This window comes from Barbus barbus (assembly GCF_936440315.1).
Source record: "Barbus barbus genome assembly, chromosome: 17".
Taxonomy (NCBI): domain Eukaryota; kingdom Metazoa; phylum Chordata; class Actinopteri; order Cypriniformes; family Cyprinidae; genus Barbus; species Barbus barbus.
Window position 1 is genome coordinate 26,231,532 of NC_136745.1, and position 25,286 is coordinate 26,256,817.

Sequence of the window (25,286 nt, forward strand, 5' to 3'; positions counted from 1 at the left end):
ATTGAGTTGCCTCCAACTCAGTGCTATACAGTTGCAATAAAGTACAGCAGATTGTGTTAGTCTGCTACGTGCAAGATTGGAAATTGCACTGTGTGCAATGCATTCAGAACTAAATGGTGGGTGTTTGTGCGACATTGCAATTTGCATAATTAATTCTCACCGATGTACATTAGATAACCTAAGATCATCTGAGGCCAACAGGCGACCTCATTGAAGTTCAGAAGCCTTGTAACATGCTTTTGTATAGCAGCGTATGGCCTCCACCTCCCCTGACTGCTCTGAACATCGCGTGTTTCTGCAAAAGTGGCTGCATGCCAGCATATCACAATTTTTTGGACAACTTTCTCAAGTCTGACTAGGCTTCTAGATTGTTTTGGAGATATGCTGACAGCTAATTGGCTCAAATGCTGCCTACGTGTAAAAAAGCCTGCACATCAGATAAAAACATCTCTGCACCGTTTAGTTGACCTACGTATTTCTGTCCGGTTGGTTGACTTTGAGCAGAGGTTTTACGTCACCGCCTCTGCTACCTGCACATATATCATCTTTCAGTTCATACCTTTAAACGATTTAATCCTTTTGTGCAGAGGAGATTAAGAATGTACAAAGCCTCAAGAAAACACATTTTCATTCTGCAGAGGTAATTGCTTGAATGCACATACATAACTGTAAGTACGTACACAAACACCAGTGCTCAGGCGTAGGCGGCGGTTATGGCTCAGGGTGAACAAGGTTACCCTGTTTCTGGGAAATTCTTTCTTAGCTAGGATCCATTCATGATGAAGACACAGGAATGAGTTTGGGCCAGTGAGTTTGAGGCGGCCCAGGTGCTGTAAATCTTCCCTGCCTGGCTGCCAGCTTTAGTCAGCCAACACATGGATCTCATCCGGCCTGATTTAGACTGAGGAGGGAGATGATTTTGTGTGTATTTCTCTTGTCTGTTTGTGTATATCTTCAAATGTGCTGTGATGACAACATGTGTGCGAGATAACGCTATTTCTTGACCTTTACTCCTGTTCCTTAGTTATTTATATATCTGTGTTTGCCTTAAGGTTTATGGTTCAATTGTGTCAAAGACATTTTGTCTGTGTTTTACCATCCGATGACAACATCATATGATTTAGAGGACAAATTCTTTCAGTGCAGATAATATACAATGCAAGAAAGTAAATAAAGAATAATAGTTCTCAGTACTCATTGAATGAAAACAGAGGGTTTGGATGATTTATGGTGCCCTTTTATTGCACAGATTAACACAATTATGTTTTAAATTGATTTACTCTTGTTTTCAAGCCTCATTGGTTGCAGAGAATACAAACAGGCACTTCCCTAGCCAACAGACACTGAAGCGTACCTGATAAAATAAATTAATACCGCTCCACACACACACACACACACACGTTTTGTTTTCAGTTGAGATGAGATCCACTAATGAATGGATTTAGCAGGAGGCCCATTGCCAGGCGCTGCACATTGTGCTGATGCCAGCTGATCTACGTTAAAGTGGATGTAATGACATCAGATGCCTTATGCTCCACCCTCTTCCTGGCATGTCCACTTATCTTCTGAGGCCAGAACACTGGAGCTTTGCTTGTATTGCTGCCACTTTGCAGGCAGGGAAGTCTCTGTGGCTCACGTCAGACTACCATCAGACACTTTCTACAGCTCTCGCCTCCTCAAGAGCTTTACAAACAAATAATGCTCGGTTTAGTGAGATTATGATGATGATGAATGAAGATGACCATTCAAAAGTTTGAGGTCTGTAATGTTTTTGAAAGTCACTTATACTCATCAAAGCTGTATTTATTCAAGGAGAAATACAGTAAAAACAGTAGGGTATGCTAAAGGCGCCCAGGGGTAAAAGGTTTCTTTGATATTATTTTCATCTAAACCAAACAAAAACATGGCTTAGCACTTTCCAAAACATCCGCTTTTCAAGATGCACGTGTATATTTGTCTGATCCTTGACGCGATCGTGCGCAGCAGTGCAAAGTTCATTCTGTGCTGGCTTGATCTAATATTTTATGCTTTTTAAAATGTTGTAGATTTAAGTAGCAAATGAGAATTGCTAAAATTAATGCATATATTTTGAGACAAAGGTCTTCTTTATGATTTTCAGTTTTGTTTAATATAATTAAAGCAACAGGTTTTAAATAACGAAAGAATATGTAAAAGTATGCTATTTGGGGTAATGCTGTTGGGGCTAAAGGCACATAGTAATTAACATGATAATTAAATAGATCGCTGACTTTTCCATTTGTTGACAGGACATGGTTAGATTCAGATGGTAAATCATATATTATGTTGGGTGTCCATATTAGAGACAATGATATGATACATTTGATCACATGATACGGTGATACATTTTTTGCAGATTGAGGAACAGCATTTATTTGAAATAGAAATCTTTTGTAACATATGTCTTTACTGTCACTGTTGTTCAATTTATATTAAATTGTATTTATATTAAAGTTATATCAAACATCTATTTAATATAAAATTAATTTAATTATGTACAATTTAAAAACAGCCTACACATAATGTGTTTTTCTGTGGGCGCAACTTTAGAATAACATCACATGAAACTGAAAACCTACAACAAGTTTGTATTGTAGACAGTAAAATTACAATGATGACGTCAATGCTGACTTTAATTCTGATAATTATTTGGAAAACCACTGATGGTGGAAAAACATTGACGGAACATATACAGAAGCCTTATATTAATACATTTTTATGATTTCGCTACTGTAGAAGAACTGCTGCATTGACAATGACTTCATGACCTGGCTGCAGATTGGTTGCATAAGCATTCTGGGGCACACAAGACCCACTTTCTAAGGTGCTCTTCCTCGTTTCCGAGCCCGTGGGAGGTCAAGGCCCAGCAAGAGGCATTGATTAGTATGACCTATGAGCAGCTGTGCAAGAGTAAAACGCTCTGATGACTCTCTGCACAAAACAATGCATTATTAATTCAGAGTGTGTGCAGCAGTATAGCCACATCTGGAGTGATCTCCTTTCATGTCTGCACAGCACGTGGATCATTGGTACATACCGTACAGAACTGAAGACTGATATCACCGTATCATATTTGCATGAGAAAATAGAATAATCACTTGGAGACTGCTCATATTTACACATGCCACTACACCAATTTGTAAATGCATGAATGGAAATGGAGGGTTTATTCAACGTAACCTTGGGACTAATGTTCTGAGGTTATGATGATTACATTAATAATGATAATGATGACTTACGTCAGAGCGCTCTTTCCTTTTGTTGCTTGAAGATCTATGACAGACTAATTAGAGTGATTTGATAACTGCACAAACTGTGCAGAACAGCCATTTTTGTTGGACCAAAGTTTCTCCCACTGGACTCCATTACTTTGATTTAAGCTCATATCTTGTGAAATTTTGTGAAAAGGACAAAATCTTCTTGAACATTTTGTCAGTCAGTGTTAAATACTGTAGTTTATTGCTTGGACAATAATATTCATATTTACGCCAAGAAACATTTTTTTTTTTGGAAGCAGTCGTGACTAGCCGGTTTGTTTCTCCAACAATGCATCATACTATGCAACCCAGACACAGAATCATTGGCTCATCCAGTGGCATGACTTTAGGGCAGGACTATCCATTTGACGAAAGATGGGGGAGTGTTCAGGATTTTATGAATTTCATTTAGTGACTTTACCTTTAACACCAGTTTTCAGCACTCCCATTTAGAGAAAGACTGACATAACTGAAGCTTTCTTTCCCCTAATTCATGTGTTACGTTCCATGCATTAGTCAGATTGATGCAATTGGTTATGCAATTTGAAAATGGAGACATGGAACAGACAAATAATTTCCATAACATTTTGCATACGCAGTAATAAGACTGCAATGTGCATTCAAGAGAATCAAATTATATTTCGTTACATAATATTTAACTGCTCCTATCAACAAATAAATATGAAATTATGTAGCTAAAACACTACAGTTCAAAATCAGTATATTAGAATGATTTCTGAAGGATCATGTGACACTGAAAAATGGAGTAACAATGCAAAAAAATCAGCTTTATCATCACATGTATCTATACCAATATGTCAGTAATCCAGGATGAGCCCAGCATTGTTGTTCCTTGTGAATCTGAAAATAAATAAATAAATGCAAGCCCATAAAACAGGAGAGGGAAGTAGATTCTCTTTAGTGGGTAAAGACAGATGAGTGCATTTGCTGAGCTGACACAGAACTCAAGCGTGTGTAAATATCCAGCAGGAATAGGGGCACTGAATGTCCGCAACTGCCTCAAGTGGCTGACTCAGAATATTACAGACTCGGGCTTTCTGTCATGAAAATAATTGGATCTTTAGTAGAGACTGCGCAGAATTTCCATGAGGCCCAATGGAAACAGAGTAACCACAGAGATGTTAGTTTAAGCTATAGGCACTTAAGACCACACTGAGTCTTGTCTAGACAGATAACAAAGCAACAAAGATGGTCGGATTTGTGACACACCTGGGGTGTAAAGGTACAAACACCTGCTAATACTTGCTGTATGATTACAGGTGGTTTTATAACTGTTAAAATGTGGTCTTATGTAAGCAGCTCCTCCATGTACTATGATAATGGTGCCATTGACATTCTGACCGTTCATAATTGCTCAGTCAGCCAGTGCACGAAACTGAGAGCTTGAGTGATGTAATGACTTGTTTTGCACCTCATTTCATCCCGTGTCAGTGCATTCACAAGCATATATTACTTATTATTTCAATATTTCACAATTTTACATTTTTGTACTGTATTTTTGATCAATCAAATACAGCCTTGGTGAACAAAAGAGACTTGATTAATGTAAATAAAAAAATAAATACTGACTCCAAACTTCTGAGTGATCAAACATATTTAATGCTATTTAATACTAGTGACTATTAAATAGTCACTAGTCACTCATTCAACGTTGCTTTCAAAAGTCCTAAAAATGTTCTGTAACATTCTGACCTAAATTCCTGTCTTACTGGGTGTTCAGGGCAGGACCTGGCACTCACAGTATTAACACTCAAATAGGTCAAGGGTTCCTGTGAAAGTACAATACATGGGAAGCCATCCTGACAAGGGAAAAACAAGCAAAAAAATAGCTACTCACACATCATGTTCAAAAGGAAGGTTTTACTTCTGGAACATTAAAATTATTTAGCTTACAGATGCCCACAAACAAACGCCTTATTTGCCCACAGGCTGACCTGAATTATGCCTGTAAGAATTACTCATGCGTTCTTGACTCAGGCAATTAGACAGTTTAATGTATCCAGTGAATTAAAGTAATGGATGTCTAATCTCGTTTTACATAACACATTGCATGCACATCTCCTGTACCAACATGTTTTATGTAGGCAAACAAACACCCAGCCATACGTTGCACGTACAGCATAACTGCTTTGTTGCAGTCATGCATGAGTCCTTTCAGACCGTCAGACGCATAAATCAAAGCTGTTTGCTGAGAAATGAGCACGCTACATACATAAAAGTTGAAACATGTCTTATCTCATCCAACAAAAGGGAACTTAAACTTTAAAAACACATACCATAAATGGACATGGAAAATTCTAGATGGAAATTTAACATCATCTGAGAAGAATATTCAAAGAAATTCCAGATTGCAACAGTGAGACTTCATTTGTACAGCATTGTCATTTTGTTGAAATATTTTATCATCCTCTGAATATTCTGCTCTCGTGTCACAATGAGAGTCACTAATCAATCTTGCCATGTGCAAAACAAAATTTCTGGGTATGTCTCCAGTGAACAGTCAGACAGAGAACAGAGAGGGGAAAAAAAGAAACAATATCATTGTATGTCCACCTCCCATCCAGTTTAGAGAATGGGGCATTTTTACTCCATCCACACTGCTGGAGTCGCATCTCAGGCTGCGTCTGCAGTTAATTGACTTTCTCATAAAGCAACGGCCATGAGTTTGCCACCTTTCTTCTCACCTACACTCTTAAAAGAAATGGTTCTATTTAGAACCAGAAATGGTTCTATCACCCGCTTCATATATGGAACTCCAAAATGGTTCTATATAGAACCATTTAAAAGGGTTCCATAAAAAGAACCCCAAATGGTTCTTTGAATCCAAGTTAGATGGTTCTAAATAGAACCATTTAAGGGTTCTTTATTATTAAACGAGTTATTATTAAATAAGAAAATATAAACAATCCAGGAAATTCAAAAAGTTTAAATTTATTCAATTGATTCTACAAAAATATTAGTGTCATATTTAAAATTACACCTCTGTATACTTCTGTATTAGACAGCAAATTTCACATTTACATTTAAGATGTTTAATTACATTTAACCATTTAGTTTGAATATTTCATTTAAGCATTTTCACTTTGCAATAAACATACATAAGCTTGTCTATGTACATATACAGTACTTCACTTTTACATGTCTCTCTGAAATGAGGAAAAACAAATCATTTTTGATATTTGACAATGCAGATAAAATCAATATATGAACAATTAAAACATCTATTAAATGGCACTACAATTCACACAAGTTGACTGTACATTTTCAGTACAGGTATTGGTGTTCTTGTGTCATGCTCTTGTCTTAGTTTAAGCATATATTTTTGAATAAAAGTCATTGTGTGCTTAATGTCAACCGGGTATTGCACATTGAAAAGAAAATAGACTGCAAACAGGCATTCCACAGCCTGTGTCATGTCGATGTCTGCCTCTCTTATGATGTTCACATTGTCCATTATAATGCTGACGCTTTCAGCCTTGAAGGGATCAGGAGAGCCGTTAAACACAATGGTTGGTGTAGGACCTTTGGGTTCCTGTAAAACAAACATTTCACCTTTTGAGTGCTTTTCACCAATTAACAGAAGTCATCAAATAGACTTAAAATTACCCCATAATATACTTACCAACAAGCCAAACAATGTGTATGACTTTGTTTCTTCAGTTTAACACAATCTGAGATATATTTAATAACAAAAAGCTTTGTAATGTGTTTGAATGTCAACATTAAAGATGACTGAAGAACATTCAACATGCTACCACGTCAGCTCCACTTTGATTACTTTGAATCTCATTGGTTCTTTCGTTCTTGTAACTGAATCGTTCATGACACAACACAGATATGACAGCTAAGCACGTGACACACAAGAACCAACAAGCCTCATAATTATTGATGTGGAGCTGATGTGCCACCCCATTGGATGTTATTCCTTTATCTATACATAGTCTAACTATAGCAACCTATCTTGGCAAATTTTATCTTTTTATCTCACTAACGTACCATTTGTACGTACCATTTTGCTTTAGAAGACAAGTATTAACCCCTGGAGTTGTACAGAATTCTTTTATGATTTAAATTGGGGTGCTATTCAATAACATTACAAAGCAGTGTAAACAGTACAAAGCTTATGACTAAGGAAGAGTGAGTAAATTATAGGGTACATTTAATTATTTATTTTTTTTACAAATTTGGCATAAGGGTGAGTAAACTGACTAATATTTTTATATTTGCATGAACAGTTCCTTTAATTCAAGTCAAGTGCATCAAATGTTAATGAAACTACAGAAGACTATACTTACACTATCTACACAGTAGAGGAAGCTGGAGTTTTCTTTAAAAAGTGCTGGCAATAAAATGAGTGCAGCATTCCTAACGAGACCTACAAACAGATACAAATTATTGTATATTAGGTACAGAAATCAATTAAAGGGATAGTTTACTCAAAAATGAAAATTCTGTCATCATTAACTCACTCTTGTCATTTTAAACCTATATGGCTTTCCTTCTTCAGCATAACACAAAAAAATATATTTTGAAGAATGTTGGTAACCGAACAATGCTGGTACCCATTCACTTCTATTATATGGACACCAAACCAATGCAGGTCAATGGGCACCAACGTTGTTTGGTTACCATCCTTCTTCAAAATATCTTTTTTGTGTTCTGAAGAAGGAAGTCATAAAGATTTGAAATGACAAGAGGTGAGTAAATGATGACAGTTTTTATTTTGGGGTAAACTATTCCTTTAATATTTGCATTATTTTAATACATGTTTTCACTCATTCAATTTATAGTAGCTACAACCTTTACATTGACACTAGAGATGCACCGATTACAATTTTCTTAGCCGATTCCTATTTCCGATTTTTCATTGAGTTTGACCTGCCGATTCCGATTTCATTTTTTCTAACCACTTTACAGCACACACAAATATTTATTTTCTATCTTTTCTTTAATAGAACATTTTGCATAGAACATAGATAATTCTTTTAACAGATAAGCACTATAAAATAGAACTATATAAATTACTCCTGGTGTGGGAAATACACAGCATCCTTGCAGTATAAAGATATTTCTATATTTCTATAATTTCTGGCTAGTTTAACTTTATTTTTTATAATCATAACCATACTTGCAACCAAAACTGAATAATGAAAACAAGTTAAATGGGTAAATCTTCTACAAATATTTTTGAGTCTTTGTTTTCTTTTCTGACATAGCCTACTGGAGTTCTAAAACACATTAGACATTCTTATTCTGTGCATTTTGAGCACTTTTTGTATGAAATCATTTTTAGTTTGTCTATCAAAAGTGTGCTTTCACTTTAATTCAGCGTGAGCAGCAGCAAAAATAGACCCGTGCCGAAACCCGCGCTTCACTGCTGCTCACGTGACGCTCCTAATCTCAAAAAAAAAAAAAAAAAAAAACCGCGCTGCTCACGCGCCGCTGACATTTGCGGTGTGAAACGGCCGTAATTCACGAGGTTTCCTACATGTGCACGTGTGATGCTGGTGTTGCGTGATGTTAATCATGCAGATCAAATGCCCGAGGGCATTTGATCGGCATAAAATCGGCATATGTCAGACTGACCGGCCGGTCGCCGGTCATGGCCGATCACGTGAAAATCGGCCAATTCCGGTCACCAGCGAGATCAATCGGTGCATCTCTAATTGACACTGCATACAATGCAACTTTACACTGGGCATGGAACTACAGAGCCCAGGAAGTCACCTGTGTGAGAAAAAAAAAAAACAATTCATGGCGACGGTTTTGCAATCTGTCCGCTCAGTTTATAAACCGTACTCACAAATTCTCAAACTGTTCCCTCAGTTTAACAAAACCGTCGCCATGGATTATTGTGGTTTTATTTCTCACACAGGTGACTTCCTGGGCTCCGTATGGAACAGATAGGTTGGATGGGGAAAAATATATGGTGTTGTTACCTTCTGTGATTTCCTCTGCTGGTCCAATGAGATTGGCGTACAGTTTTTTTTGACTTCCTTCTTTTGCACTCCTGATGATGTTTGGGGCCATTTCATTCAGAGATGTTTCCATGTTCTTTGCCAAGTCTGTTCCAAACCTCATTGTCATTTCATGCAGCATCTTAAATACAAACCAGTACAATTACTTCAGGTGCTTATATCCAAATTACACACTTTCAGCCAAACAAGTACCTTAAAGTCAGCATGAACTGGAGGTTGCAACTGACTACCATATAGTGATGTTTTTCCGGGACAGAATAATGAGTTCAATAAGAAAAATAGTGGGTGTGATAAAGTAATGAAAAATACTTCATATTTGGCAGACGCTTTTATCTAAAGGGACTTGCATTGCGTTCAATCTATACATTTATCAGTATGTGTTCCTTGGGATACCCTTTTGTATTGCTAACACATTGCTCTACCAAATGAGCTACAGGAATTCACAGAAATATAATTACACTGATTTTTCTTATCTGCCTGGCACAAAATGTAACAATGTTTACTCACAAGCTGTGGCACTCCAAGAAAAGGAAACTGCTCCATTACTTCAGCTGCAGGCCTGTCCATAAGCTGTACTCTTTTGAAAAGAGTGCGCTTCATCCGGTTCTTGACCTCAGAGTAACTGGGATTGCTTTTACGCAACTCCAGGGTGATGGCATTAATGTGTTCCCGGAAACTCGTCTCATCCTCACCCATTACTTCCAGGTCCAATACAATCTGAGGTAGGAAGACAGTATTGTGCAGTACGTAAATATGAATCAAAGTCACAGAATAAAATATTTAAGATTGAAACATCAATCTTAAAAACTGATGTATCACTTAAGGAACACCAAACCAAATACCTCCTGTGAACAAGCAGAATCTTTATATGCCATTATATCCAATGGTTCTCTTCTACATTTTGCACTCTGAAATAATTGTCAGCATGTGTTACATGTTAAGACAAATTTAATCTGCCTTTGACATCAAATTTATTGAACTGAACTTGCCTCTTGTTGTTGAGTAAGTCCCTCAGAATCGGTTTGTCCAGCACACTTCCTTTTAATCCCATACTTCTCCTTCATTTGCAGGACGATCGATGAGCTAACCAAGGGAATCCTTTCTTTTTTAAATTTGTTTCTAAGGCATTCCAACAAGGTATCCTGTAGACACATGTATACTTTCTTTTAAAATAGATTTTTTTCTGTGTGAGATTTTTTTATGAGCAATGATCTCAATATTTTCACAATATTAAAAGAACTGCAATATGTTCATACATAACCAGAGGAGCTGCCATCCTTCAGAAATGGAAAGCGGGTGATCAAACTCCCCAGAACATCTCCATACATTTTATGATTTGGGTACCTAAGAAATATAATCAAATATATTATTTCAGTACCCAACAACCAACAAGTTTAACATAAAATACATTTAACTGTTATAAAATACAATACTGTACCAGGTGTGCTTAGTGATGCTGTCAAACAACACTTGAATCAGTAATGCAGGGATGTGAGACTTGTCCTTCTTCTTAAAGCGGGGATCCTTCCTCTGCAAAGCTGCTTGCAATTCAGGGGGAAAGACAGGCAGGTTGTATACTGCTGGCCAAGGTTGGGCAACAAATGAGCCCTCATTCTCACAGGGTTCTTGTCTGTAAATATAAATACAATGTTTAAATCTTTTATACAGGATTTTATTTTACTTGCCACAATACAGTTTGTTTAAACTTCAAAACAATGATACATACTGAGTACAAGATATTTGAGGCACTTCAGTTTCCAGGCTGTTTAAAGAAATATAAAAATATAAATTAGGATAAGGATTTTAAGGCTTGGTTAGCATTCGTTTATTTTATATTTAACAACAATGTTTAATATTTAACAACACAGACTTACTTTTTTAACTTACTAAGCTCCTTCATAAATGTCACCTGTTGTTTCATTACAGGAAAAAGTCTTTCCACCATCCTTTCTGTGAGACCCAGCAGAGTCTCCCCATCAATTTGCTGTTCATTTGTACCTCTGAAACTTTCTTTTGCATCAATGAGGTTTATAGTTTGAAGCCAGTGGCATGTGTCATCTACTGACCATTTATCAATCATGGTTATCTGGGGATAAAAGAAAACAGAGCATAAATAACACTTCACAAACCAACTATGCATTAAACACACCTAAACATGTTTTGGCTTTAAAACATTTGAATGCTAAATTAAACCATGTGCTATCATCACTTTAATCCAGCGCATGCGTCAAAGTAAACAGACGAACGCTGCACTGCAACTGTGCACACGCACAGTTGAGTTTTCAATGCAGACCGGCCGGAAGTTCTTAACTGTAGCAGTGTCCACTTTCCTGCTGCGTTTAGCTCCAACCCTTATAAAACACACCTGAACAAGCTAATCGTTATCTTCGTCTGTTCTGGGTTGGAGCTAAAAACTGCACGAAAATAGTTCTCGCGTGCCAAAGTTAAGAACTTCTAAACCTTTTAACATAGGCCTGGGAAAAATACTCACCACAAACTGAGTATGTGTGAAACTGCCACACACATTCACATATCATTCACCTCCGTCTTCCACCGGGTTCACTTTTATTTGAATCGGCGCCGTTTATTTGAACGAGCGCGCGCTTCATTGAAATTAAAATTCACGCTTCCGACTCGAAGCTCGTCTCCTTATAACACAGCTATCTTATTGTAGTTGACAATTTCATTAACATTAACAAGGAAATAAAGGGATACTGTATCTTAATTCATTTAAAAAACCGGAGAAAAATCAATTTAACAGGGCTTTCTAAACCGACGGCCGACGAAGCCCGTCAGTACTAACGTTACACGACAGCAGTGTTTTAACTGAGGTAAAGTGTGCTTCTAGTATCAGTATTTAACACTAGGGCTACTCTAACCAATATAAATATTAACTGTAATACTAAATATTTCAGCAAAATCATTTCAAAAATGTAAAAACTTAACTCACCTGAGGGTTTGAACGGGTAGAAATGGCGGACTCGGGACTCTTCAGTTTGAAAAATTAACTGTCACTTGTCTCGAGGTTCATCTTCGCCAATCCACCAATAGGAATTCAAAGATGACGCAACGCATGTACGCCACCAGGGAGCATTTTTACGATTATTTGTTTTTAATGTTCCCTTCGATAGATTAAAACCATCACAATATGGTATACAAAATAAAGGAAATTATTATTTTTCAAAAAGTTAAACTATAATATATTAGGAAATATAAGTTAATGCTAATGTACAGCTCATTAATATTTGTTTACTCTTGTTTTTGACTACAGCAGTCATTCTCATGGGTCTTGACTCAAAAAGCTTTGTGAATGTGTTGTGTAATCTTTAGTTTACACTTCAGTCATAAAACATGAATTATAGAACCATTTTAATAAAAAAAGGTTCTTTGCTATGCAAGGGTTCTACATAGAACCATTTTTTTGGTAAAAGGTTCTATTGGCCAAGTACTGAACCCCAGGGTTCTATATAGAACCTCGAGGAACCCTTTTTTTTAAGAGTGTAGTCTATTTAAGAGGATGGACAGGCGGTAAGTGTAAGAATGATGGAGTCATGTGAGTGCATATTTATTACTGACAGCTGACGGATTAATTCTGAAGGTGTGAACGCGAGTTTAACTTCTCAAACAGGCAAATACTGCACGTCTTGCTCTTGCTCTGTGTTACGTTTTAGTCAGCAAAGTGCGTGACAGCATTTATCATCTGCTGTGGATCATGTTAGAAAGTAATTACAGATGGGCACATCTTGCATAACTTGTTTTTGTAGGATACAAAGTCAAGAGTTTACACTGTAGATGGTCTTATTTACATATTTGATTCATAAGTATGGTGAAGGTCTCTCTCAAGCTGTCCTCCTAAGTAAACTAGATTTAATTTTTTGACTTAATAAGCAGCAACTATTCACGGAATGCAAACTTGACGGACTGAAAATGTGTCATTCCACACATTCCTTAGTTGTAACTATTGGTGTGTCCCTATATGCAACTAATAAGTTATATACCAAGTTTACCAAGTATGGTTACAGTAGGTGTGCTTTGTGGGTTTTTAGTAAATTAAGTTTAACTTGTGCATTAGGGGTTCAAGTATAAATAATTAGCGTTTCTGAACTAAACATAATATATAGACTAAGACCGGTCTTAAAGTTTCCAAACTGTGTAGTAGCAGTGTAAAGGATTTGTTTTTCGGAGCCAGTCTGGGACATCCCCACCCTGGCCATGGTGACAGACGGAGAAATACTGTACCATGGCACATCTGTGTTTACTGTGATGTGCAGGGTTTTTTTTTAGGAGTGGCGGCTGAATGAAGCATCTGTTTGCTCATCTCGCCGCATCACAACAATGCATTATTCCATTAATTATTAATGCATAATTTAATCTCAAAACAAGTTTTAAGTTCCACTGGAATGTAATGTATGCAGTTTTCTCTTTGTTCGAGAGGCTGGTTGTCCTCGTTTTGTCATGTCAAGCCACTAAAGTGAATACTATTACCTTACACTAAATCTGCAGGACACTTAATTATCTGCAGACCCTCAGCAAGATACATATTTCTTTAAATTAAGAGGGCGCTTCATGGTCTTTCCCCCTTCATCTGAGGTACGATTATCATTTCATACAGTACAAACTGTACAAGTGCTTGCCAATTACCGTGACTACAGCTCACCGGGAGTTCAGCATCTGTCACGAGAAGTAACGAGAAGACGTTAACTTCCTTCTGGGACGTCCCTGTGAAATCTAATCTGGCAGCATTACTAACTCTGCATGAAATGGAAAGTGACAGGACTACGGTCACTAATTTGTGCTTTTCTGCGAAATCTCATTAGGTGGATCAACTTTGAGCCGTCACCTTTCAAAGGGCTTCACTGGGATCTAGACTCCACTCAGAAGATAGATTGTAAACTAGTGAAAGAGTTGATAAAGTGCTTAGGATATCATTTTGCACATGCCATCCCTAAAAGTATTCACCAATAACATAAAACAATATTGAGTGAAAGAAAGAGTGATAGAGAAATGTGAGATTCCAGTTTAGCTTTTTTTAAATAATAATTATGAATTTAAATAATGTCATAAATACATACATTTTAGTGAGACTTTTTAAAAGTAGAAATAATTTGTAGTGAGGTAGAAGTGTATTAATTTTAATTCTTGTACACCTATTCAAAAACATTTCTTTCTGTTCACAAATCTGAAATTGTGTGAATAAAAAGTATTTTTGTAAGCTGTGCATGTTTATAAATTGGACAAAACCTACATTAATTTTTTAAAATAACATTTTGAGTCTACAACAGGTATTATAAGGAGTCTAAAGTTTATTGTTTATGTTTATGGTGTGCTTTCTATGTCTTTAAACATTGTTATATCACCGGAACATTGAAAAATGTACCTAAAACTTAATTGCTGTTGTAATGCTTTTGGTATGAGCTTTAATGTTAAAAACTAAACTAACTGACAGTTTGTTTACATTCTGAACGAGCAAAATGCGCAAACACCAGTTTATTGACTAATATCCAAGTGTTGAAGCATCAGTGACTTCAGGTTGAGCATGTGTTTATTTCTGTTATACACAGTTTGCCCACTAGAGGCACTAAAGCCTGAAGTTAAACACTGTGGAAAAAGTACTGAGAAAATTCATTTCCCATCCATGTGTATGAGCAGCTGTCAACTATAAAACTTATGAAGACCTGGAAGCATAGATGGTGTCATTTTAGCTACTCTTATAAACTAATTACTGATTTTCAGGTTCATAGGAACATGTTGTTCCTCAGTGACAGTGTTACCTGGACAAAACAAATGCATTGTTTGTTTCACGATGCTTGTCATAACTTGGCAAAACCTATAATTTATCAAAACATGATGCAACTAGTAAGGGCCACTTGTTAATGGCGTGTCTTGTTTGTGTTGATGTGTTTTGAGGGTTTGTCCTGCGGCTCGCTGCTGCATGCTGTGTGTTCTCTGAGCGAGTTCAGTGAGAGGGCAGAAAGAGAATATATCCCACACGCCTCATTTGCATAATGTATGCATGCGTCATGCGACGTCACCGCGCCGAGTATAAAAGCCCCGCTGCGGCAGAAATAGCATCACTAGCCGACAGTGTTTCTCTGAAACCGCTCCTAGTTCTCATAGTGCCCGGCTTCTCTGTGCGCACCGCAACAGAGCAACGAAGCAAAACAACCAGGATCTTAAACTCGTCTCCAAACAAGTCGCAAACGTGGCGAGAAGTATTATTCAGACGGGTCTTGTCCTCAATATGAGCACGGAGATGTTCAAAACGCCAATGGAGCTCGCGGTCTATCAGCTGCACGATTTCTCTATCTCCTTCTTCTCGTCCTTCCTAGGAGGGGATGTAGTATCAGTCAAACTAGACAACAGGTAGGCCGATTTTATGCGATTGTAGGGTGTTTTTTGACAGTCGCATCTCGGACTTCGACTAAGAGCTTGTTTACTTCTGCAGTGCCTGGGCTGTGCTCTAATACCGTGTCTCTTTGTCTTTTGCAGTGCCTCTGGCGCAAGCGTTGTGGCAATTGACAACAAGATCGAACAAGCAATGGTGAGTTGATTTAACATTACGATCAGATCCCTACTAGAATGAGCTCAGACTGTATTAGTGCAGTGGAAATATCTAGTTTCTGTGTAGGCTGTAACCAGAGCTGTGGCACGCTCTAGAGCTGCTGCATCCACCTTCGTTGCCTGTGCTTTGTTGGCCCACCTGCAGTAAAAGTCAAAGGTCACTATACATACAACAATACATGCATCCTTTTTTTTTAGAGCATGTCTTTGTTTAACCCCATTTCACCAGCCCTAGTAACATCTGTTATCATTTATGTATTGTTTATTAAAATATGTATTAAATATTACTATATAGGTAATGAAATCAGTTCCATAACTACCATATTTACTACAAATATTCTTTAAACAGTCATTTATTAATGCATTAAGATTGCTCTGTCTTACAGTACATAAATCATGCTCAAAATAGATGTAAACAACCAGAGCCACATTTCAATAACTTGACTGTAGATTAGGATGTTGGAAAGTAAAATAAAGAGAAACATGCATTTCTTTTAATCATGATTAATGTATTTATTTTAACATATTTAATCCTCCTAGTAACCTCTGTAACCATTTAGTACCAATTAGTACTACTGCCTATTTTCTTTAGTTATGAATATTTAACTGTAAATTAAAGTGCAGACCCATAACTACAATATCTTGTACAAATAATCATAACTTTATGTATTAAGATTGCTCTTACAGTATATAAAGCATGCTCAAAATAGATGTAAATATTTGGTAATACAGAGCCTATTTGAACAGCTAACAAGATTCACATAAAAAAAATGTGACATTTAGGTAGAAAATTAGCAACATGCATTCATTCTTGGATTGATTTTCTTTTCCCACTCAAACAAGGTAAAATTAATTAGAACAATGTGCAGTCAGCTGCTCAGTATTGTAAAACAGACCCTGATGGTGAGATCAGGACCCCTAAAAAATAGCATGTAGTTTATTTCACTGGACTATTCAAGGAGTAGAATTTGGACTTGTGTTCTTAGCCTCATTCTACTCCATTCATGCATTTACAGTGCAAACGTCAGATGTCTTGGTGTGATCATGGAAACTCAACTCTCTCATATTTTTTTCCTCATAGGATCTTGTGAAGAATCACTTGATGTATGCAGTCAGGGAGGAAGTTGAGATCTTGAAAGAGCAGATCAAGGAACTGGCAGAGAAGAACAACCAGTTGGAGCGTGAAAACAGCCTGCTGAAGAACCTGGCGAGCCCAGAGCAGATGGAGAAGTTTCAGTCACGTCTGCCCTCAGAGTCTAGCCTCTCCCTGGAGCCTCTGAAGCTGGGGTCCTCCGAGGACGGCGAGCACCAGTACAACAGCACAGGATCTGCTGTATAAGTGGCTCTGCCATGGGGCGGGCAGAGCCACAGCTCTCACCTGAAATGGACCTCCAAATATGCAACTTCAAGATGAAGCTGGCTGTACAGATGAAACCTGACCTGAAATGAAAGCATTGCGACAAGTGGCCTAGTTCAGTAATATCTGACAATCTCTTCGGACTAACACGGAAAAGAGAGAGTGCTGTAGATGTCCAAGGTTACTGTACAACGGGACTGACGTGCCCCTTGCTAGGAAGGGGGCCCAGCCTTGCTTTCCCTTGGTCCCTCTCACGAAGAGATGGAGATGGTAGGGTTTGCCTGAGGGAGCTGGCCGAGAGCGCATCTTTGGCCTATCCAAGTCAAGCCAAGGAAATGTAAACGTCCTTGCGAGACACCCCCACAGCCTCACCTGACGCAAGCTATACGGGACTTGCGTTCATGCCCTCCATATCATTGATCCCTAGTGCTGTGGACATTTCTTAGCTCCTGTGGTTAAGGACGTTCGAGACGGGCCTGTACGGAGCGCTGGTCCTCTCGTCCACAGCGGTGACTCCTGCCATATGATTTGTATAGCATCGCTTGTATCTCTGCAGATGGGGCCTGCTGCTTATGGGGATTATTGCTTGTTTGTGTTTTGAAACGGAACAAAATCAACTTGTTTATATGGGCTGTGTGTAAAAAAATGATTTTTTTTTTCTTATTGTGGGAATGAAAATCTGTATACATTTGCATAGTTCTGTAAATTAGAGACTGATGTAAAGAGAAATGTTCTGAAACGGAGGAGGATAATGTTGCTGGAGATGTTCTGCTGACATGTCGAACATCTGTTCTGTTGACCTTCTATGCCAACTTTTTAGCAGGCACGATGGTGTCTGGAGAGGGCCACATGTTTTCGAATGAACTGTTTTCTAACTACCAAAGACTTGCCTAATACTCAAGCCAACAGGACCATGTGGAACTTTTCACAGGGAGAAGTTTTTTGACCGCAGTCTTTTTGAAACATGGGTATTGTTGCTTCATTGTGTCCGTGGTATTTTTTTTTTTTTTAACACTTATGGATGCAAAATGCACATTGCAATAAACCTTGTTTACACTAAATATGATTCTCAGGTCTTTTCTTTTTCTTCATGTAGGACAAGGACATTTCTCCAGTTTTAGATTGAAACGGTAGTTCGCATGAATACATATGACTTATAACATTTTAGATATCAGATTCTTAATTCCAACTTTAAATGTTAATTATAAAGCCTTAATATAGGTTTGAGAAACCGTTTGATACCAGCAGTAAAGTTCATGCATTTTTATATAATAAAATTAAGGCACAGTAAGCCAGGCAAAATAGGCCCAGATGATGAGAACAGGACCCCTAATAAATAGCATACAGTTTATGTCACTGGGCTATTGAAAGAGTAAAATACAAGTGCTCGATTAGCTGGGTAAAATGAATTTAATGCAGTTCTCAGCCTGATTCTACTGAATTCATGCATTACAGTGCATGGATTTTTATATAATAAACTTAAATAGGCCCCAACGGTGAGAACAGTTTATTTATGCAGTTCTCAGCCTCATTTCGCTGAATTCATGCATAACAGTGCAAACACATGAGTTTGCACTGGTAGTTTACATGAATGCTCATGACCTCTCTAACATTTTAAATAAGTTGCCATAAGATTATTAATATCCATAAAAATTCCAACTTCGATATAAAATTGGCACAATCTTCATTGGCTTTAATATAGCATTGAGATAAAGTGTTTGATACCAGGAGCAAAGTCCATGAAGATAAGGCCTTCACGATGCAATTATTTAGCCCAATTTTGTCCCCTTAGCATGCATGGTAGTTTATGATTGTCATTTATTATTCAAATATGCAGTGGCATCTCTCGCTGCTCCCATTTTATTACACGCAATGAAATCTCTTTATAGGAATAATCAAATTCTTTCCGGTAATTATATGTATATAAAGATACAGTAAATGTCATTGACTTCAATCTGCATCATGTGCATGATTAAAAACTATAGTTTGAGCTTTCCACTGAAATGTATTATACTTGGAGTAAAGAGAGGGTTTAATAGATCTAGAGGTAAATTCATAATGGCTACTGTGCCGTAGTAATCCAGAAGGCTTTGAGGCAAAGCATGAGAAAACAGAGCTGGCGTGTGAAACCCTCATCTTTCTCTCCTTAGGAAAGCCACGCTCAGTGTAACTCAAGCCTCTGAGAGGTCCCTGGGGTAAGACTTTTATGTAAGACCCATATTTTAGTATTTCTGCAGAAGTTCCGATAAGGTAAACGGTAATAAAGTAGATTCAAAGGTTATCCAGGGGCCCGTTTTAGAAAGGAGGTTAAGTGAAAACTCTATGTTAACCCTGAAATGAGGGAAACTCTGGGTTTTCTGTTTCAAAAGGGGAGGTTTGTCAAACCCGGGAAAGCAGGGTAAGGCAAGCCCGTTTCTGAGAGAGAGGTAACTTATACTCAGAGTTAGTTACCGTAGTAACTTACTCTGTGAACTTAACCTGGTCGGGAGAAGGTTTTCTTCACTAAAACCAGAGTTTCTTTCGGTCTCCACCCTCATTTTAAAGCGTAAGTGATGTCTAAAAACCTTTAAATGCTTTTCTTACTAAGCATTTTTGTCTTATTTCAACTACAAATTAAGTACAAATCAAGTACAAATTTTAAGTGCATTTTACGTAAAACAAGTAAAATTGTCCGCCATAGGGTAAGAAAAATTATCTTAATGCAAACTGAAAGAAGAATATTTTTAATTTCTTACCCCATTGACAGATACTTTGCAAAGTAAGAAAAATTCACTTTAAAACATTGGAGATGCAGAGCACATTATAAGTCCATCGCACCTTCTGAAAATGAATCAGATTAGCCTACTCTATAGAATGGAAGGATGCCAGATGGAGGAGTAGTAGATGCCGTAACCACAGCTCTTAAATCAACACAACTAATTCACATTTTTTTTGGGAATCTTTATTTCCTACAAATACAAATTTACTTTTGGATTTTAGAATTCTTCCAATACTTGACCATCTCCTCTTCATCTCTCAGTGGTGCTGGTGCAGGTTCTCCCTCTGCCTTCTTGCTGTCGACAAGTCAGTAGTTAATTTTATTACTCTAATTAAGAAATGTAACAGGTTGGATTAGAGATTATTTAATAATGTGAAAAAGAGTGTTAGACTAAGTGGAAAAAGCTGCAGCGCATTGAAATAGACACTGAATGATATTTAATGTCAAATGTTTGTAAAGTCATTTAGCCCACACCCATGAACTATTCATGCTTAAAGCTTGCTTTACCATGATTGAATTGTGTTTTTATACTTTTATACAAATGTTTAACTGCTGCCATGTTATTTTTTCTGACTTTTTCCTTTTCTGGTTTTTTTTTTTCTTTTTTTTTTTTTTGGCCATGGGATACCATTAAAATGAATATTAGTTCAATAATTTACAGTTTTCACCTCTGATATTATAACAGTAATTAAGTTATTGACAGTTAAGAATCAAAGTTAAGCACTGACTCGCAAACGTCTTTTTGGCGGGAGCTGTTGCCATGGTGAATCGTAATTTTGGAGCTCCACTGATCATGACTCTGCTGTTCTTCTTCTGGTTCGTCCTGTACACCTTGATTGACAGATGTCTCGTCCAGTCAGCGGTGAGTAATCTATTCCCAAACCAATGGCCCTGTCTCAAACTATACCTACCTCTTCCGGTTTGTCTGATTTGTCGTTGTGTTTTCTGACTTGTTATAATGTTTTCGGAATTGTTATTTTGTTTTTTAGATTTGCATTTGCGTTTGTAATTTGTTATTTTGTTTTCAGTATCGTGATTTGTTTTGCACTTCTCGGCCACCGTATTTTTCATAGTGGTGGTGTACGCGCTAAACTCAGAGTTGACTAAACTAACACAATTCAGCCGTTCTGAAACCGAAAACTCTGAGTTTCCCATCTCACGGTAAGTCAACTCAGAGTTCAAGTTTAAACTCAGAGTTAGTTGAACCCCCTTATTGAAACGGGCCCCAGATTTAGTGAGTTGTGTCCACTGGGTCCTATTGCAAATGGGTGGAGGCTTAAAAGGAAATGACTTTTGGAAATATCAGAATCCAAATGCACTCAGATCTGAGGCTTCATTAATGTTTTATTGCTATTAATAAAAGCAATATATACCTGTACATGCCGTCAAACTAAAATCCCTTGAATTGTACTGAACATCTATATGGCAAAAAGGCAGACAATTTGATTCCAAAGCGAATAGACAAACCACATATTAAATATAACTATTTTTGAAGTTTGTGAATGTGAAGATTCATACCTTAAGAATGTTATTTCATTGGGTAATAATGCATCTGCCTTTTGGCAAATAACTAAACCAGTGAACTATAATAATAATAATAATAATAATACATAAATAAATAAATGTATAAATATTAGTGACGTTTACATGAATGTGAAGACTAGTGCTTTGATTTTGTTTAATTCTGTAATGGTCAAGTTATGTGTCTTTTGGTATATAACTAGTAAAAAATAAATAAATAAAATAAAAATAAATAAATAAAAATAAATCTTGGTAAATTATGTTTTTTTTTTTGACTGGTTCAAAACAACCTGGTGTAAACACTATTCAATGGCACAGTGTTCAGAGCAAATTTGCTGGTGATTTGGCATTTGCTATTCTTCCCAAAACAGCTGCAAGACCTCTGCTGTTATGCAACTCCCAAACATCTGTTTCAGTTTGGTGTTGTGGGCGGCTTTCTATGTCAAGGCCTGGTGCAGTGTGGCTGGTTTTGCATGTGAGTGAGTTACAGTGCAGTGAGAATTGTACTTGTTTGTCCTCTCATGTAAATATAGGCTCACAGTAGGCTGTTTGTGCCATTTTTCAGCGGAGTGACATTATTTCCTAAGTCTCAGATCTAATACCCTGTTGTGGAAAGTTATTGAGTGTGATCCGCCGTGTAAGTGTTGTTACCTCATTCTCACGTTATACAAACAACCTCCCTCTCCCTCGCAGGTGCATCCTGTAGAGACAGAATCCAACGTGACAGATGTTTACTTCGGGAATTTTTTTTTGTCGATCCTTTAGAAGAAAGTCGACAGTATAAATAGACAAAGTCATAATGAGCTGAAAGTGTTTACTACTTTTATGGAATGCACCGACTGGTGTTCAGCTCCCAAATAAACTAATTAAAAATATTACTTTAAATTACATCACAGCATCCAAAGTTCAATCCAAATAAATACATAAGAGTTACTTAACTTGCATGAATACACAAGTCTTTATACGATTATATATATTATATAATCCATACAGAAAGGCTATAAAAAAATGCATTTGAAAATATTGAAATACTGAAATTGAAATATCCTCCCTTATAATAGAATGCAAGAATCATTGTTTAAGGTTTCTAGGGCAGTGCTAGGCATATGGTCAAGCTGCTTCTGACATAAATGGCAAACAAATACATGACCCATTGTTTAACTAGGGTTGCATGTCATAACCACAGACAAGTAAAACATTTCCATTGTACAAACCGCATTTTCAGATTTTTTGTGATGTGACAGCAAGATTTACGTTTGTGCATGTACTGAACTTCTGTAGTCAGTATGCATATAGTATCTCATATATTCAATCTTTCTCCAATTATTTGAGGTGTTTTATCTCAGTATCTACCCTAGCCGACCTGACCCAAATAATTTTGATCCCAAAGTCCCTTATGATTTAATATTGTCCTGTTATACTTAAAATAGAGTCTTTTGAATGGTTTCACTGTTTTACAAAAGCAGTAAACAGTGAATAGTTGGAGACTAATTAATTTAATTTGTCTCCAAGAATAATCTACGGCAAAGTTCTGTTTATTCCCTTAAACATACACAGCTATCTCTCAAGACAGAGCATTTTGCATTCACAAGAGCAATGGTCTGTTTATTTGAGGTAAGCAACTACATTCTTGTTTTTACATGGGTGTGGGAATGTAATAAGTTTACCACACTCCACCTATAGAAAGAGGATTTGGAAAGCAACACTAGTTACTTTCACACGACCATAAAAGGATGTTGCCTCACAAACACATCTGGGTGGTAGTTCCACCCTAAACTCTGTACTAATCTCAGGGCTGGTGCAAGAGGTCAAATATACCAAGCAGAAGTTGCCCAGTGACTCTTACCCTTCATAGGTCATTGGCTTGAGCACACAAAACGTATGTTTGTTATTTCCTCAGCCTGATGAGTTGTAAATGATAAGTGTGTAAAAATAGCAAGAAAAATCCTACAACTTCATCTGAGTGGCTTTTATTAAGCTCTCCTCAAGAAGAGACCCTTTGTAAGCAGCTGAAGGCAAGGTGCTCTTATTTAACAGAGTTGGAATTCTTCCTAGACGCATGATATCTGAGAAGAACTGTGTCCGTCTTTCCCCAGGGGTTTGGAAAACACTGTGAATCACCGTCTGTGTGAGAGGTTTGCTCGTCTGTGGTACCAGCCTCGCAAGGAATGTGCTTGGAACATCTTATTCTGACCAAGTAGGGCAGAACAAAGGCCACCAGCATGAGGCTGAGGATTTGAGAGGAAAGCCTTGAATTCAGAATCCTACCACAGGACAAGCACAGCTTGTTTTCTAGCACTGAGATGTATCATGGGGAAATTGAGGCACCCTTATTACATAACCTGAATTTTTCATCATGAGCACTTTGAAATTGTTAGGCTTCTGAGACTTGTTTTGTTAAATTTGAAAGTGAAGTGACATACGGCCAAGTATGGTGACCCATCCAAAGTGCACACACACATACCGTGAACACACACCCGGAGCAGTGGGCAGCCATTTATGTTGCGGTGCCCGGGGAGCAGTTGGGGGTTTGATGCCTTGCTCCTCAGTCGTGGTATTGAGGGTGGAAAGAGCACTGTAAATTCACTCCCCCCACCTACAATCCCTGCCGGCCCGAGACTCAAACCCGCGACCTTTAGATTACGAGTCCGACTCTCTAACCATTAGGCCACGACTTCCCCACAAAGATATTAAAGATATTAAGTATTATGCCATGACAACTTTCAATTAACTCCTCGGATAAACTGCTCAGGAGTGGGTGATATGAGAATTTTTTTAACCCTGTTATTTATATGCATAACCATTTCAGTCATACACATCAAGCGAGGCGTGCTCTGATTGGCCAGCTATCCAGTGTGTTGTGATAGGCCGAATACCTCAAGCGTGTGATGGAAAAGTTACGCCCCTTACCATGTTGTGAAGGCGTGTCCCGGCGCGAAGACACAAAAACAATAAAATCCATTATAAACGAGACATTTGTTGCATCCAGTGGGGACATAATACTGATTATAATGACTCGTACTGTTTTTTTTAACCATTTGGAACTATTACCATGTCTGCATTTGTGATTGGAGAAACGACAAACAACAAGCACTACTCTACACTGCTCAAAAGTCGCGTTTGAATAGTCAGTGGCAATTCTTTAAATAAGAAAACATACTTACAGGCTATGAGTCAGAAGCGCCAGACTGTCCTTGCAAAATTGGAATTGCCCCACTTTATAGAAACAGCCTTTGTGCACAGCTGGCATTGTAGGCTACTCTCCCAGGTTCAGGAAATAGTCCTCTGTAAAATGCGCTGCACACACTCTAATATTTGGGTTGAACTGTTCTGGGACAGTGTTGTAAATACAACTTAACCACTGATTTCTAGTTGTATCCTCTTTTGGAAGCCCAAACAAAGTACTTTCTCTTTCACAACGAAACACAGCGTCTCCATGACATGGCGCCTACGGAAGCAACAATACTACAGTAAGAATAATAGTTCCGCCTTCTTCCATTGCGTATACATTTGGGTGGTGTTTTGCAAACCTTCCCACAGGGTGTGTGTTTGAATGAGCCGTTTTAGGAGGGCGTGGTCGAGTCTTAACTTTTATAAAGAATATCTCTTTGGTTTTGAGACTTTAGTCTTTGCAACTTCAGGAATCTTATGTATGCCCAAACAGCTTGTAACACTCCAAAGAGAAAGGAAAACTTGAAATCGCAATCGAAACCCATTTAAGAATTTTCTGTAAAACTGCTTTGAAGCAATTTGCCTGTAAGGTGATTGTAAGTTCGTAGGTCGCGAAGAAGGGGGCGGGAACCGGCAAACATTTA

General features: G+C 37.6%; 2 protein-coding genes across 4 annotated transcripts in view; one reads left to right on the forward strand and one right to left on the reverse strand.

Moving 5' to 3' along the window:
- The window catches only part of LOC306883081 (TSC22 domain family protein 3-like), a 37,456-nt gene extending 19,199 nt beyond the window's left edge, over window positions 1-18,257 (forward strand). Inside the window, exons 1-3 of one of the 2 annotated variants that reach the window (XM_079438167.1) lie at window positions 15,354-15,637; window positions 15,764-15,815; window positions 16,917-18,250. In XM_079438167.1, coding sequence (XP_079294293.1) covers window positions 15,516-15,637; window positions 15,764-15,815; window positions 16,917-17,174 — 432 coding nt within the window. In that variant the 5' untranslated portion in view covers window positions 15,354-15,515 and the 3' untranslated portion in view covers window positions 17,175-18,250. Of the gene's footprint in view, window positions 1-15,353; window positions 15,638-15,763; window positions 15,816-16,916 lie in introns of those variants that run through there. The other variant, XM_079438166.1, reaches the window with a different exon arrangement.
- On the reverse strand, window positions 5,981-12,287 carry LOC306883284 (sterile alpha motif domain-containing protein 3-like). 2 transcript variants are annotated; one of them, XM_079438440.1, is made up of 11 exons: window positions 12,225-12,287; window positions 11,149-11,360; window positions 11,001-11,036; window positions 10,713-10,904; window positions 10,531-10,618; window positions 10,264-10,416; window positions 10,117-10,182; window positions 9,782-9,991; window positions 9,236-9,395; window positions 7,592-7,671; window positions 6,208-6,828 (listed from the first exon to the last, which is right to left on the reverse strand). In XM_079438440.1, exons 2-11 carry the CDS (start codon window positions 11,352-11,354, stop codon window positions 6,538-6,540), a joined length of 1,482 nt encoding a protein of 493 aa, XP_079294566.1. In that variant the 5' UTR covers window positions 11,355-11,360; window positions 12,225-12,287; the 3' UTR covers window positions 6,208-6,537. The 2 variants fall into 2 exon arrangements, with proteins under 2 accessions (XP_079294567.1, XP_079294566.1); XM_079438441.1 differs by lacking the exon at window positions 10,117-10,182 and having other exon boundaries at window positions 5,981-6,828.
- Window positions 18,258-25,286: the final 7,029 nt, after the last annotated feature.